The following is a 17,250-nucleotide window of genomic DNA, read 5'->3' as shown; positions in this document are numbered from 1 at the left end:
GAACTAAAATGCTTCTACAGCATTATTTTTAACCTGCTCCATATCTTAAAATGGGAATGAAGAGAGGAAAGCTTCCCTAGGCATTTGTAGCATCTCCTGAAGATTGTTTTTTTCTTTTGATCAAATGTATACTTCAGAAGGATAGCTAATCTAGATAAACTAGGGTTAAGGACAAAATCTGTAATTAAGGTAAAAACTTTCACAGAAAGCATCTTACTGTCTTCTTTTGTTTCTCAGTCACTCCCAGCGAAGGAAGAACTGGGATCTGTAATTCTGACTTTCAGATATGGCATGGCTACAGTATACTCAGTAAAAAAAAAACATAAATTGTTTGGTTACATAAAATTTGATATTCTGTTAGATTGGTTACATTTAGAAAACGTCTTAAAATGCTGGCCAAACAGATCTTTGAATAAAGTTTATCTAGTACTGATGAGTTAGTTGGAACAAGGGTAGTGCCTGTTATAAATAGCTGTCGCTAAAGGCAGTCTCTGTTTCAAAAAGTTCAAGAGAAGGACCTGAATAGGTAAAGTAGTGCTGCATTAGTAGGGCAAAAGTAATTTTATTTCATTCCACTAAAGATAACTTCTAATTGTATACCATTCCTTTAGATGAGTTACTGCTGCCAGGTACTACTGTGATGTCGTATTTTACTCATGTCTTAGTTTCCATTTTTATGGAAAGAAGCTTCTACTTTCTTTTCCTGTTTCACTTTGCTACTGTGCAGGCCCATACTCAGCTGGGTGATGCATTTAATGGAAACAAATAGCCCATAGTGCCTTTGTTGGGCACGCATAGGTCAGGCAGTGAGTTGGGCACAGGCCCTGCAGACAGACCTTGACAAATTAGAGGGCTGGGTGGTCACCAACCATGAAATTTTAACAAGGGAAAGGGCCAGGTTCTGCACCTGGGATGGGGCATAGGCTGGGGATGAGAGGCTGGAGAGCAGCTCTGTGGAATGGGACTTGGAGGTCCTGGATGATGGAAGGTCAGATCTGAGCCAGCAGTGCCCTGTCAGCCACAAGGGCCAACCCTGTCCTGGGGACATCAGACCCAGCATTGGCAGCCAGGCAGGGCAGGGGATTGTCCCTCTCTGCTCTGGGCTGGGATGGCCTCACCTCCAGTGCTGGGGGCAGTTTTGGGTGCCACAATATAAGAAACACCTCTAGAAACACATTAAGCTGTTAGGGTCCAAAGGAGGCCACAAGGATGGCAAACGGCCTTGAGGGGAAGCTGTGTGAGGAGCAGCTGAGGTCTCTTGGTCTGTTCAGCCTGGAGGAGACTGAGCAAGACCTCACTGCAGTCTTCAGCATCCTCATAAGGGCAAGTGGAGGGGCAGATGCTGATCTCTTCAGTCTTGTGACCAGTGACATGACTGGATTGAGGTAAAAACAGTTTATTAAATGAAAAAGGAAACCAAAACACCCCACAAGCAATGCTTGCCAGCCACAGACTGATGCCCAGCCAGGTCTTGAGCAATGGCAACTTTGGAAAAACCACCCCTCAGTCTTATTGCTGAATGTGAGGTTATGAGGTCACCAGCTCAGCTTAGCTCTGAGGTGTCTGAGCTCACTCTGCCCCCTTCTCTGATCACCCAGGCTTTGGGACTTGAATTGTATCAAGGCAGCAGTGTTTTATATTCTCTATAAATTAAACTGCTTCACCATGATCACAGTATGGAGCTATGCTTTTTACTTGACATGATTTTCATGTCTTTCATGTATCTAAAATGTCAAATGTCATGTTTTTGCTTTTCTTTCTCTGGTATGACTGTCTTTATGTTGAGTATCATATAGAGGTAGAAGCAAGGCTGTGCTTGCAGGAATTTGTCTAAATTTCATTTCAGAGTCATTGGAAAAAGTCTTCAAAATCTCAGTTTGGAATGTGTAATAGGGATCATCTTCTAGAAAACTGCTGTTGAAAAAGCTCATAAAATTCTTAGCAGTTTAAAACACCAGCAATTATTTTCCATGACTTTTGTCAAAGCTGCTTTTATTTACACTGTGGCTCTGTTAATAAAAAGATATGGTTATAAGAAGAAACTTTATACTTGAAAATATATATATATATATTTTTTTATAATCCAGGCAAGTTGAAGGAAAATGTTCTCTCTCAATTAAAGTTGTTCAAATATTTTGGTGAGGTTTCCTCAGCTATGTTTAAGGAAAGCTGTCCTTAGTGGTAGATAGAAAAAAAGCAGTGTCATGAGGATCCCACATCTGCCTGAAATTAAACATTTGAAATAACTGGACTAAGTGTTTGTTCTAAGATTTGGAAAGTGTTAGATCTTATTTCCACTGATAATGTGAAAATAAGGTGGTCTGTAGAAAACATTACCTTGTCCAGGCACCATAATAGAGGAAAATGGGGAGTCATTTTGCTTCTGAGATGTGCAGATTCAGAAAAATATTGACCATGTGGATTCTCCTTTGACTGCAAGGGATTGTTTTTGCCCTTTAATGGCAGATCCTGAAACTGCCAAGCATAGGCTACCTTTCCCATATTCTTTCATTGAAATGTCAAGAAAAACCTTGGTTAAAGATCACTAGGTCTGGGTTCTGCCTCAATTACTGCAAGTCTCCTAAATTAGTTTTAAACCAGTGTTTCTGTTAATTGATAGTGCTTACACAGAAATGTAGTTTATTGTATATACAACTTGGATATACAATAAACAATAAGTAATGTTGATACTTTTTCAGGTTTTGAATGTTACTCTTTTTTGCTACTTACATCATTGTCCAGTCAGACTTTAGTAAACATCCTGTCATAAATGCATGCTTTTTTTTTCTGATGAAATGCAATATTTCAAGTACTGCATAGAAGAAAATACAGTATGCTTGTCCTATTTAAAATTATACCTATGTGTTTGTGTGGAAAATTTTCAAGAGAAATATAGGTTGGATATTAGGAAAAAGTTTTTCATGCAAAGAGTGATAAAGTACTGGAATTGTCCTCCCGGCGAGGTGGAGTCACCATCCCTGGATGTGTTTAGAAAAAGACTGGATGTGGCCCTTGGTGCCATGGTTTAGTTGAGGTGTTAGGGCATGGGTTGAACTCAACGATCTTGAAGGTCTCTTCCAACCTTGTGGCTCTGTGAGTGTGCACACAAACACTGTTTTCTGTATCTCTTAAGTTAATAATGGAGAAAGAAACATATTGTATTTCAGGCAGTTTTGCCTTTGTTCTGATAACTTTGGTTGGTGTTTAGAAGGCTTCCAAATTCTTTTCAGAAATAATTTGTTTGTGTTTAAAACAAAGTTAGAGAGTTACTTTACAAGAGATGTGAATATAGAGTACTTATATTGACCTTACTACTGCATAGTAGGAAAATGAGTTTTTTTTTTTTTTTTTTAATTAAAAGAAACTTCTGAATAAATGCAGAGTTTACTGAAGTTTTAGTGTATCATATGCATCTCAGTCTAGTTCCATAAAGAAGGGAATGTGGATCATGCTGTATTTGCCAAGACAGCTGCCTTCTTTAAGAGGAGGGTGAATGGGTTGCTGGGTGTGCCAGGTTAATGTTTCCTGCAGCAGTCAGGTCGGATGAGTGCATTTGGCACACCTGGGGCTGAGAAGAGCCGTGTTGTGACTGTGACTGCTGCAGTCCAGGGCTCCCTGAGCAGCAGGAATGGCCCCTTCCTCCTTCCCTGCTGTCCCTGAGTTCAGGGGCTTCAGCCTCCCCTTGGCTGCTTCCAACCCCCTCTCATTCACTTGGTGCTGCAAGCTTGGGGTGCATGTTTCAAATTTGATCCCAGTCTGACTTCTGCCAGCAGCAAAAGTTGTGAAGTGGCTGTAACAAATGGGTGGTATTTCAGGAGTTAGATATTTCTAATTAGTATGCATAATAATTTAGTTAATTAATACTGCATGCTATTTTTGAGTTACGTGTAAAATACTTAAGACCTTGATGTTTATTTATACAATGTGAAATATCTTGAAATTTCTACTTTGTTCAGAGGTAGTTTTCAAAATACAGTCGAAGAATCATGGCAGCCACAGAACCCTGAAATGCATGTTTATGTTCAGTATTTTGAGTTAATGTATGTCAGAATTATCCAAAGAGCTATGTTTGTAGCTTTTATAGGTGAAGGTAGCCACCTTATATAGAGATACTAAGCAAATTTAATACATGCATTTTTCCAGTTATTTTAGTTAATGCACCAGTCAACTAATATTCTGTACTAGCGTGACATACAGATTGCTGGGTTTATTTTTGTGGAAAAGGTTGAATTTTTTAATTAGTCATATGAGCTAGAAGAAAAAAAATGTTTTAGAACAATCAAATTGTAAAACATGTTATGCCCATTTAAAATAAAAGAGTGTACACAGAGGCATGTTTATATAAAAGTCACACAGTGCTAAAAACTGTGTAAAATAGCTTTTATACAAATGTAAATTACATATAATACCACTTCATGATTTATATTTACATTGGTAGAAGTCTGTCTAGGCACAACATCACTTTTAATTCAAATATGTTGGGAAAAACATATTCCACTTTAAATGATGTCTTGCTATGTAATTCTAATAGCATTTTAATTTTAGACAAATGATTTTTCACTGTTTGTTAACTTGTAAATATTTCTGCTAGCTTCAGATTCTGGAAGGCTATGCTTAGTTATTTTTAATAGGAGAAATTATGTCTTACCCAATGTTGTATAAAGTTGTAAAAATGCAGTGTGACTTCCAACATAATTCCTGCCTGGTGCTATCAGATTTTTTAAGCTAATATTTTAAATTGTACTCATTTTTTCTTCCAGCTGACAGCACGATCACTACCTTCCATACAGTCCGATGAGAGACTTCAACCTCTGCTTAATCATCTCAGGTAGTATAAAGTGAAAGCATGACTACATTCCTTCATACAGATTAAAGTAATTGGTTTGGTAGAATGCCTTAGGTACAGGTTTTTTACAGACCTCATCTGTGTGATTGGCCTTGAAAAAAACCCCAAAAGTAATTCTTCAACTTAACAAAAGCTTTATAAATTACCTGGAAAATAGTTTATAGAAGTAATGTTGGTTTTAAGTAACAAAAAATAGTTGTTGATTTTATAAAGGTTGATTTGATTTTTTTTTTTTTAAATAGCAAATGCAATATTGTTAAACTCCTTTTTGAACAAAAACAGATTCCAAATTACAGTGCTCAGAGCATGAGCCTTCCTTGTTGCTAATATTCTGTGCTCCCTGCTCTTTTTGGAAGATTTTGCTGTCACTGATGAATGGAGTACTAATTTGTTATTTTAATGGACTTATGTAGATTGCTGAAAGTGCGAGCCATTAGAGTGAATCGTTTGCCTCCCTCTTAGTTGTGTGTATATATATGTATATAAGCTTTCTACTTTATTGGTAGGTAAAGAACTCTGGTCTCTTTCTTTTATATATATATATATATATATACATATATATGATTGCTTTTTACCACTTTATATGGGATACTTTCCTTACTGTGGTCATATGCAGGAGGACAAGGTCCATACAATTAGAGGGAGCTGGTTTAGAATCATGGAATAATTTAGTTTGAAGTGAACTTCTGGAGATGATTTAATCAAGCCCGTGTTCAATGCAGATCTGGTTAGATCAGGTTTTTCTTTTTGTAGAATTTTTAATGTGTCTAAGAATAGAAATTTACTTAAATATGGGATGTCAGCAATGAAAGCAGTTTCTGAACACATACACCTTAGCATTAAGATTATTGAAATTATGTTGGATGTATTAGAAATGGAAGTGTTGAGGCTCCATCATGGCACCATTGCATGGGGACTTGGGATGCAGATCTAGTTTGCTGGATCCTGCTCCTTATTTTCTACAGTGCTCTACTGCTTGAGCTATCTGTTCCCAAACCCTAACATTTTATTTTGATTTTTAAAAGTCTCATAATTTTTGTTATATCAGAAGAGTTTTATGTTTTGTTGTTTTTAGTGTAAATCAGAGCAGGAAAAATAGCTTTCATACCTCTGCTTATTTACATATGATTGAACTTTGTTCACGAGCAATGAATGAAAACAAAGATTGCAGTGTTATTGTTACTGTTATATAGCTGGGGGTACTTCTGATTGCCAATAACCTTCCATGTTTTAGTACCCTACATCTTACTGGGGTTGTAAAAATATGCCTCAGTGGTATTCCTTTCTTAATTTGAAGATCAAGAACAATTAAGTTAGGTTTCTATAAACTGTGCTCTCCAGGAGTAATTACTGAGAAATTGAAATTTTCTTTTGATGTATGCTCTGTCATCAGTCCTGTGTGTGCTTTTTTTTTTTTTTAATATGGAAAAAGGGAAAGGTTCCAAAAGAAGGTACTTTAACAGGGACGCTATGCCCCACATTTATGCCAACTGGTATTTTTGTACATTCTTATGTTATCTTGGGTATGTGTGTTATACAGCTGGTAAATCACTTCCATTTTGCTTTTTTGAAAATGGAGGGACTGTTTCCAGTTTATTTTGTCACCAACCAAAAAAATGATACAAATGCTTCCAAGTTGCCCCTTTGAAAGTTCCTTTAAAATTAACAAAATATATCAGATCTTGCAACTTGAAAAGCAACCTCTGGCAGTGAACAGACAGGTGACCAAAGAGAATTTAGATGCTTCTATAGTAAAATTAGTAATAATAGACACACATGGTTTAAAATACTTTAAGTTATTTATCCCTTTTGTGTGATGAAAAAAAAATCTATTAAGTACTGTAATAGTGGAGTACCTAGGGTCCTGTCTTCTTAGGCTCTACTTTGTTGCCTTGGGTGATGGAATTGAGTGTGTACTCAGCAAGACTCACATGATATAAAACTGGAGAAAATGGTTTGCACCAGATGAGTGCTCTGCCTTTGAGATGGACTTGGGCAGGAGGGAGAAATGGGCTGCCAAGGAGCCCCGTGAAGTTCAGCAAAGGGAAAGAGCAAGGCTGGCAGCTGGGGAGGATTACTCCATGTGCCAGTGTAAGCTGAATGTGCTGTGAATGCAGAGGAGGCCCTTGGGTCCTGCTGGACAGCAAGCTGTGAGCCCCCAGAGTGCCTGTGAAGCAAAGGCAGCTGGCAGTCCTCTTGCATGGCGCTAGCAAGGGCACTTGCAGCAGCTCAGGGGAGATGATCCTTCCACTACTCAGCCCTGGTGAGACCACACCTGCAGGGCTGTGGCCAGTCCTGGGCTCCCCAGTACGTACGAGAAGGGACTGAGAAAACTGGGGTTGTTCAGCCCAGAGGAGATAAATTTCAGGAAGTGTGTGTGTGTGCATTTCATCAGTGCATGTAAATAGGTGTCTGATAAGGAGTAAAAAAGGAGTGAGAGTTTTCTCAGTGGTATCCAATGATAGGCCAGGAGGCCGTGGGCAGAGACTGATACACAGGAAATTCTGCCTACACATAAGAAAGCACTTTTTTTTTGACAGAGTGGTTGAACATTGGAAAAGGTTGCTCAGAAAGTTATGATTCTCTGTCCTTAGATATGCTCAAAATCCAGCTTTATGAGATCCTAAGCAACCTGCAAGCTTTATGAGGTCCTGAGCAAACATTTTGAGCAGGGGTCTGACTAGATGATTTTCAGGGGTCTCTCTGATCTAAACCCTGTATGATCCCTCACTTCTCCTTTCAGATGAAGGCAAAGAGGGTTTCTTTGCTATGTTTGCTCTAATGCTTTATGACATTATTTTATGACTCATGCTTTATGAGGCCTAATTACCGGGTTTCTAGTTTTTGCCTGATACGAAATATTTGCAGCCTATAATTGATAAATTTCTTTCAGAATTTTTAAACTTAAAAATATTTTGGAACTGCTTTAAGTGATGCCATACCATTTGCTTTCTTTTTCAGCCATTCCTATGTTGGCCCAGATTACAGCATCCAAAAGAACACTGGAAAAATTTCTCTAGAGCAAATTGATGCTGTAAGTTGTGTTTCTGGAGTCATCTACGATGTTGAAGTATAACTTTTTAAATTCAAGTACTCTATGTACAAACTAAATATAAAACCTTTACCTTCTTTATATTCATGTTTGCTTTGTAACTGTTGAAGGAAATTGCATTGAAGTTCAAGATGGAGCAGAATTAGCTGAAAATGCATCTAATCAGGATTCAGACTCAGGGTGCAGTTGCAGTGAAATACTTAATTTGCTGTTCAATTTTGTGTACTTTTACAAATACTTAACATAATTATAAGCAGAATACAACAAAATTTTCTTATTTAACAATCTTGCAAACCATGAAGTTTATGATTACTGTGTTGCAGTATTAGTCTTTCCAGTGCTGGTTTTTGATTTTTGACTTACAGGCAGGGTTTTGAAAACAAGGAAGTAAATAAAATGGAAGTAAAACATGGGATGTAAAACACCATGGATAAATTGTACAGAGTCCATTCAAAACATATTACAGCTCCTTCATGTGAATTTTAGGAACCCAGTGTTTTCAGCATCCATCTTAACCATGATAGTGTTTCTCTGGCAGTGAATTAAAATCCCCTCCCCTTCCCTACCCCCAAAATTCTGTAAAAGGTCATTCGGCCATTCCAGATGCGAAAAAAACCAGAGTCAAGAAGTACTGTAATGCAAATGTGGGTATATTTTTCCTGACAGCAATTAAACCTGTGTAACTTTGTAGCTGGAGACAGTCTGATAGTACCAGCTATGTTACTCTGTGCTCTGGATTTTGTTCTTGAGATGGGTGTTGAATTGGATAGTCTATGGACTCACTTGTGTTATGGATTCACTCCCAAGGCTCTTTGTACATGCCTATCTTTTCTTCCAGCCATTGGCATTTTCAAATGGAGCTAATTAATCGCAGTACACACATAAGCTGTGAATTAAATGATCAGTGTGCCTTAAACAGAAATTCTTTTCCCGTCAGCTCTCTGTGAAGTCGTTCCCCCTGTGCATGAGGCAGCTGCACAGAGCCCTCCGTGAGAGCCACCACCTGCGCCACGGCGGCCGCATGCAGTACGGGCTCTTCCTCAAGGGCATCGGCCTCACGCTGGAGCAGGCCCTGGAGTTCTGGAAGAAAGAATTTATCAGAGGAAAAGTGGATGCTGATAAGGTAATTGAACCAAATGTAAATGTGGGGATGTAGTTCATGTGTATGTTGTGCTGGTGATTTGAATAGATGCTTTTTGAAGTAGAAAATTGGGCAAAATGTACACCTTTTTAAAGATGGGAGGGTTTTTTTTTGGTCTCTTTGCTTATAGTTTGTCATTTTGTTGGGTATTGACCTGAACTATGGGGAAAAAAGGCAAACCATAAAGAGGCTTTTATAAGTGTGGACTAGAAAAACCTTACCAGTAAATTTCTAGGAAACCAGTGTCCTTTAGGAAATACAGGTACTATGTGACTAAATTAATTCACCAAGCAGATCAGAGACCAAACCCAATACTGTCTGAAAGACAAGGTTAAACTTTTTTGTTGTTTATTAAAAAAATATATTAGTTGGATAGCTCTGTGTGAAGTAGTCTTGCCTTAGCAAATTTACAGTTGAAGAATGAAAGAAGAAACTGGGGACAGAAGACAGAAGAATGTGTTTAAGGAAATAGTGAGAAAATACTATTCAGTGCATGGGAGGTACTACTGACATATTAGTCATTGGCCTCACTCTTGCCAATATTTTTGGGAGTATTGTGGGTGAGGAAGAAGTAGTGTCTAATTTTTGGAGGATTGTGGACTGCTCCTTATCTTGAAAATATCAGGTACTATGAAACAGGCTTCCTCCCTCATCCTTCTCTGCCTGGCCTGTGGTATGTGTTAGAGCAGAGTTTCAGACTTTATCTGTTTTGGGTGGAGTGTACTTAGTATTTAATATTGTGAGATCTCAGCTTTCCAGAGTACCGTGAAGTATTTTTGGAGTGCTTGGTAGGCAATCTTTCCTTACCTTAGGTTGTCTGGGCCATTGCTATTTATAGAAGATACAGGGAAAAAAATAAGTTTGGCTAAAATGAATTATGGTACATATGCCTCTTCCAAGACCCAGAAGATAGATCAACTTGTCTGCAAATTTTTTTTGAAAGGAGAAAGTGATTTAAAGGTATGATTTGAATGAGCATCTAAACCTCTGTTTATCCAGTTCCTCAAATATAACTTGATTCAAAAGGAGATAGGTAATTTGTTAAAAAAGACTTCAAAAAGCATTTTTTTACAAAAGTCTCTAGAACATCTCAGAAGACTGGCAGTAAATCTTGCAGTGTAATGCCAATTAATTACTAGTTGTGTTGGGTTTATGTGCAGGTTTTGGTAGTGTATGGGGCTGCAGGGTTAGGTTATGTGAGAAGTTGCCAGAAGCTTCCCCTATTGTCCAACAGAGCTAAAGCCAACTGGCTCCAAGAGGGAGGGAGCCCTGTGGCCAGGGCTGAGCCCATCAGCAGTGGTGGGTAGTAGCTCTGGGATAACTTATTTGAGAAAAGGGGGTAAAAATCCCCTTCACAATAACAGCTTCAGCCAGTGAGAGGAGAGTGGGAATATGAGAGAGGAACGGCTCTGCAGACACCAAGGGCAGCGCAACAGAAGGAGGAGGAGGAGATGCTCCAGGTGCCAGAGCTGAGATTCCCCTGCAGCCCCTGGTGCGGCAGCTGTGCCCCTGCAGCCCATGGAGGGCCAAGGTGGAAGAGAGATCCACCTGCAGCCCTTGGAGGGCCCCATGACAGAGCAGAGGGATGCCTGGAGCAGGCTGTGGCCCAGTCGGAAGCCCATGCTGGATCAGGCTTCTGGCAGGACCTGTGGCCCCAAGGAGAGAGGAGCCCACTCTGGAGCAGGTTTGCTGGCAGGATTTGGGACCCCACAAGGACTCACACTAGAGCAGGCTGCTCCTGAAGGACTGCACACCATGGAAAGGACTGTGCTGGAGCAGTTTGTAAAATCTGCAGCATGTGGGAAGATTCAACGTTGGATAAGTTCATTGTTTCCTGTGGGAGGGACCCCACTCTGGAGCAGGGGAGCAGTGTGAAGATCCTCCCCTGAGAAGGAAGGAGTGGCAGAAATGTGTGGTGGCCTCTCATTTCCTGTCAGCCTGCACCACCTGTGGGAAGAGGGAGGAAAATCAGGAGTAAAGTCAAACCTGGATGAGGGGAAGGTGTTGTAAGATTTGTTTTTATTTCTCATTTCCCTCTTCTGATTTGATTGGTAATAAATTACTTTTCCCGAGTGAAGTCTGTTTTGCCTGTAACAGTAACCGATGAGTGATCCCAGTGTGTGCTTGAGTCCTTCGTTGTATTTTGTCTCCCCTGTCCACCTGAGGAGGGGAGTGGGCACCTGACATCCAGCCAGGATCAACCCACAACACTACCTGAATTCAGGAAAATGCAGAATTTTCAATTGACATATCCTGTGTGTAAAAGAACTGAAAGAATTAAACTATTAGAAACAATAAAACAGCATCACATTAGTTATTTCTGTTTTCAAAAAATATTGGGGGAACACATCTGATTCCACCTCCTTGTGCTTTGGCCAAATATGTACATGCACATGTATGAAGACCTGTATGCACCTCGGATCCTGTTTTCAATCACAGAGTTATGACTTTCTATTATAGCATCTCAGTTGATAGGCCCTAGAAATAAATGAAGTTTTATGATCCTGTGTTTAGCTTCAAGAGTTAGAAAGTACATTGTGAATCAAACAAGGAGTTTGCTTACTACATTTCTCACAAGCTGCTACATCCATGTAATTTTGGTCCTTTTCAAGTTCTAGATAACCAGCTTCAATCTTGAATAAAAGAGAAAACTAATTTTTCATGTCTCTAACAGAGGTTGGTGGCCTGTGATTTTTCACAGTAGTGTCATACAGTGCTTAATGTCCTGAAAAAAGGAAGATTAATGCAATTTTTATTGCTATTTTCTTCTTTTGACATTTTTACTTTCTGGCATTCGTGCCATTGTTTGTTTCTTGTAGAGTGGAGATAATTGATTACACTGTTTCATTTTACTGGAGCATTGTGAAGACATGTGCATGATACTTTATAAAGATTAAGGTTAATGTTGTATTACCTATTGACTCTTATATTGCAGAGAGGGAGTGTTCAATTTGCTGGAAATGGTTATGATTTCAAAATTGTTTGTTCATATTTGTCTTTAATAGCTGCAACATCTATGGCAATTTTCAATCCTATGAATTCTTGGCACACACCTTCAGTCTTCAGCAGGAAGGAAGTTACCATGAACACATGAGCAACAAACTGGCTAAGCATGGTCTCCAGGCTGAGCATAGGCATATGGACAATTTGCACCAAAAAGAACTCCTCCTGTGCTCTGAATAACTGATTCAGGCATACCTCAGGCTTCATTGATACAAACACTGTAGAAGAGCTTTTAAGAAATTATATTTTACCTTTAGAGAGGAATCCGTGAAGTATGAATGAAGTGTGAAATCATGTAGTCAGTGGGGAAAAAAAATCAAGTAACACCTGCAAAGAAGGAAGGTGGAGATGCTCTGTTGGTGGAGTGAGGGAGGGAATGGTCATGTATTGGCATGTTCACAACAGGGATAAAAGCAGAATGCAAAATAAAACATTTTCTAATTTAGGCACTGCAATTAAAATTACTCTGCAAATTGCTAGGTTAAGAGTGCCTAAATGGTAAATTGTTGTTTTTCAGATGAAAGGATTAACTGCCAGATAGGAGTAGATGGGTTACTTCTGAATGAATTGTTGTGCCAGTTGGCTTCATAACTTCAATGTTATTTTAAGACTGGGGGTTTTTTTCTATAAATTGAAATCTTACTCTAAAAATATTGATTCTCATAGATTCTTTCACTATTCTTGCTTAAAAAGTAACTCCCAACCTTGTCCAAAAAAAGACCACCAAAAATTGGTGGGGGGATGTAACTCCAGTGTGATATAAAAATGCACAAAGGTAGTAAGATGACAAGACAAATTAAATAGAGTGCAGATGTAACAATGCTGTCATAGTTGAAAATAATCCTCTAACAGATATCACAGTAGTGGAGTTTGTTACTGTTTTCAGGTATTTTTGTATTATTAACCTGTGAATGTGAAAAGGAGGAGTTGAAAGTTAATGCAGTATTTCAAACAAAGGAAAGAAGGAATGCAGAATCAGTTTCTTTAAGGTGTTATCCAGTTACTTCTTTAGTTAACAGCCTGGATCTGAGATTTTTATACAGATGGAAGGCTTTAAGGCAGCTCCTCACTTTTTGCTTCCCATTGCTACATATACTTGTGATACATGTTCTTTTTTCTCAGCAGTTATTGGTGTATGGTGGTACAAAATGCCCTCTTCTAGTACTCTGATTTTTTACCTCTTTACCTTACTGCAGAAGTAACAGTTGCTGGTTGTATACTCCATGTTGAAAAGTAATTCCTTTGGTGCTGCAGCTTGACATTGCACTAGTTTTAATTATTGTTGCATAAGCTACTGAAGCACATCTTAAAATTGTGCAAGAGCATGGGGGTTTATTTATTCAATAAATCTCCAAAACTGAAGTATTACTTTACTATATTTACAAAATTATCCTTGTGATAGAACAGCTTTCTTGTCTGTTGTGACCTCTTATGGCTCTTTAGCCCCTGTGTTTTAGGACTCTTTAGAGATGTGGTGGCATTCAGGCTGGCAAAGTCTCTTTTTCATCCTGACTCAGCCTTCCAGATTAACTTACTGTAGTTTCTATTGCAGTAAGTTATTATGTTGTTTCTATTATGTTGTTTTCTATTGCAGTTGATTGCAAATGGCAAGGAGCAGGTTGTTTCCTAGTTGTCTGAGGTAAGCCTCTTCATCCCTTCTTGCCAGTGAAGGTCCTCATGGCGGATGTTTTGCTGGAAGAAGAAAGAGGAGAGTTCACTCAAATTCAGCCTTGCTCAGGGTCTGTTATTGGTAAAGAAGCAAACCCTTCACAGTGAAGCTTTTGAACTTGAGTTGGTCATTGATATATTCTACATGTTTCTTCCACACTTGATGGTCATGTATGAAGCTGAGAACAGATAATGAGACAGCCATATACTGCATCAATATGCAAAGACATATGTCTCCTACTCTGTTAAAAACCAGTGAAACTTTGGGATGATGATACGTCCCAAGTGATAGTTCCAGTGACTTTATTTTCCTGGCTCTATGATTTCTTTTCCAAATGATCTTAGGAGGTTCTTGAGTCTGAATTCAAGAGTGAGTTTTTACCTTGACTGCAGAGAGCTGGTGATGAATGTTTCTACCAAGGCCAACCAGAAATTCCTTGAGGGGAGGCTGGACTAGGGACCTCGTGAGGTCCTGTCCAGCCTGAATTACCCTGAGATTCTGCAGCAGGGCTGAAGCCGGGTAGAAGCCCGTGTTTGTGGGAGTCAGCCACTAGAGGGAGACAAGATAGTATGGAATAAACAAATATAATGTATAGATGTAAATTAGAAGTGTTCTTGCTCTAAAGTGTGTAAGTCTATACAATTATTTAAAAAGCCCTTTGTATTTAAATGAAAGTAGAAGTAGGCACTTGGCAATCTTCAGGTCAGTGCTTTTAAGCACATACAACTATCCCCAGTGCAATTTATAATGCTTGGATGGTTCTTTAAAACAACCTGCACCTGCTCAAATCCTCAAGAATGTTTTCTCTATGAGTCAGTTGGTTACATTTGGGTTTGATATTTTCATCTCTCAATTCTTAGAGATTTCTGCATTGTTTTGCTCTTAGATTTTTTTTTCTTACTCGCCCTCTTTATATTGGGTATTGCTGGCTACTATTTTTGGAAAGTTTTGATTCGTAAATCAGAAAAGGATCTTTATTATCTCATATTTTTAATTATAATTCTCTAATTGAATGTTATCTGCTATTTTTATTCTTTAATTGTTTAAACTGTACAGATCTGCAGGCTAGAATGACATTTTGGACAGCAAGCCACAATATTTAACATTTAAGAGAAAAAGGTAAAATTGAAATGCCTCTATATGGATTAAAATCTCATTTTAAAAAAATTGTACATCAGTAGTACTGTAATGTAAATAGGTGGCCAGGCTTGAATACTCCTGAGATGTATAAACACTGAAATAGAACTTGAAGAAGGTTTTGTTTTCTCTTCTAGGACATCTAAAACAAAATTGTAATAAAAGTGCAGCATTGGCAGTAATATCTTATTTCCTGAATTCTGCAGTGAAGGACTATGTCATGGTAACAAGTATTAGTATAGTAAAGAATGTTGTTATTGCTTTCATTGGTTATCAGGGGCCTAGGTATTCACATTATTTTTTAAATTGTGGGTTTGTGTTAAACTTACCATAAAATCACAAAGTATTTTTCCTTCCACCAATGACTGTAAAAATTAGCTTCAGTAGAACCACTTCTGTATTTGTCTTCGTAAATTTGGAATTTACGATTTCATACTCTAGTTGTAGTGAAATAGAACAAGTTTATTTTATAGATTTTGAGTGAATAATTTTTATTATGTTTTGGCAAAATTGCATTCCATTCATAACATTATTATATGTTGAATGGCAATGCTTATGTAGTATAACTGTATGTTTCAAACAGTATGTTTCAAAATGCATTTTGTATTCTACAAAGTTAGCTCTTGAAATTTCTTTAATCACAGGCTTTAAGTGATTTAATTGTCAGAAGAAACACGAAAATGCATTTTTCATTTGCATGACTCATTTTTTTTCCCAAACATACTGTTTAGTTTACATTAAATCTTTTCTTTCAATGCAAGTTCAAAGAAAAATACAATAATGTGCAGTTGTTAGGGGTCTCAAGACAATAAGTAGATCATCCAAAGCTTGCATACTAGGCATGTAGGCTTGACTAAAAATTAATATTTAGTTTGAATTTTAACCCCAAAGGCTAAAGAAAAGAGCTAGATAAAGAAAAGAAAGCCAAGTCTATGAAATCAGAATATTTAGGCATAACTGCAAAGTGATTCGACCAAGATATTGAGTTATATTTTGAGATGTTTGTTTGGAATTGAACAGCCTCTGAGACAGTGACACACTGAACACCAAGTTAAAAAATTATTCATGTTGGTTTCCAGAAATCAGCTTAATATGTTAAAAAATTATTCATGTTGATTTCTAGAAATCAGCTTAATATCAGTGAGTCAAACACCAGGAGATCTACTCCTTTCTTATAATTCCTGAGTGGTTTTTTTTGCATACAAATTGCAGCCTGGAAGAGGTGTGTTGTTCAAATGGGACATAACTGTTTTTGTAGGTGATATTCACATGAAGACAGATGGCTGCTGAGTTTGATGAGCTGCCTTGGTCCTGGCTAAGAGGATAGGCTGGAGTCCCTTTTGTATTTTAATAAGCAATGTGCAGAAGAGGTGTTTTGAGTGAATTTGTTTTATAGTAAAAATTCATACAACCGGGCATGAGATTTAAAAGCATGACTTCAAGCTATAAATACATGGATTACTGGTGTTACATTTAAGTCAAGCTGAATTAGTAATATTCTTGTTGGTTGTATTTGGAAAATGATTTTGTTTTGTTTTCCTTTGGCTATGGTAATTTGCTAATTAGCAGTGAGGAGTAAGACTAAAATAACTGAAAATCCTGATGACTTATTTTGTGGGCAGCTATTGTTCTTCACCATTTGGCTCCACATGAATAGTTGGAGCTGAGCCTGACAAGTAGGATTTTCTTGGAAAACCTCTGTCATCTGGCCACTGATTTTAGAATTATAGAATCATAAAATCATAATATCCTTCCTTAGCTGAATGAAAATAAGCTTCAATTGCTATTAAAATTGGGTTGGTTTTGGCTTTATAACTATCACAGTATGTATGTTAAGTCTGTGCAAGATTCTTGCTGTCATATATTATCATCTGAAGCTGTGTTTTATAGGTGGGAGTTTGTCCTGTGTTTCCTTCATGTCCTGTGTGTCCTGGGCACATTTGCTTATGCTTGCTAGCATTCTGTTTCGCTTTCTTGTGGAGTGCTTCAGAATTCTGAAAGCTCGTTGCAGTCCTGTTGGTGGATTACTGCCACACTGGTCTGCATGGTTTGATTTTGTCAATTTGTTGTGTGTGCCTATTGACTACAGCAGCAGGAAGGAGATCTGTAATGGATTCTGGAAGTGAGAGGACTGAGAAAACAGGCTCACAGGGGTTGCATTTGATTGCATTCCAAGGAGGAGAGTGCCTAGGGACATGGCTTAGTGTTGGATTTGACAGTGTTAAATTTATGGTTGGACTCAATCTTGACGGTCTTTTCTAACATAAATGATTCCATGTTTTTGTGAGCATACTTCAGTAATTTCTTGCAGAGTCCTGTTAAATTCTGCCAGACCATAGGAAGGAACTGGGACAAGATTCCTGCCTTGCAGTATCAGAAGTAGAGATGATTAGCAATGCCTG

At 38.2% G+C, this 17,250-nt stretch overlaps 1 protein-coding gene across 2 annotated transcripts in view; it reads left to right on the top strand.

The window, feature by feature from the left end:
* PRIM2 (DNA primase subunit 2) overlaps window positions 1–17,250 on the top strand; it is a 90,589-nt gene that overhangs the window by 48,753 nt on the left and 24,586 nt on the right. For both annotated transcript variants that reach the window (XM_058802407.1, XM_058802406.1), the window contains exons 7-9: window positions 4,761–4,828; window positions 7,808–7,880; window positions 8,836–9,021. In XM_058802407.1, coding sequence (XP_058658390.1) covers window positions 4,761–4,828; window positions 7,808–7,880; window positions 8,836–9,021 — 327 coding nt within the window. The remainder of the gene's footprint in view (window positions 1–4,760; window positions 4,829–7,807; window positions 7,881–8,835; window positions 9,022–17,250) is intronic.

The sequence above is a fragment of the Ammospiza caudacuta genome, chromosome 3 (assembly GCF_027887145.1).
Source record: "Ammospiza caudacuta isolate bAmmCau1 chromosome 3, bAmmCau1.pri, whole genome shotgun sequence".
Taxonomy (NCBI): Eukaryota; Metazoa; Chordata; class Aves; order Passeriformes; family Passerellidae; genus Ammospiza; species Ammospiza caudacuta.
Note: the sequence above shows the minus strand (reverse complement) of the source record. Positions and strands in the feature narration are given on the sequence as shown.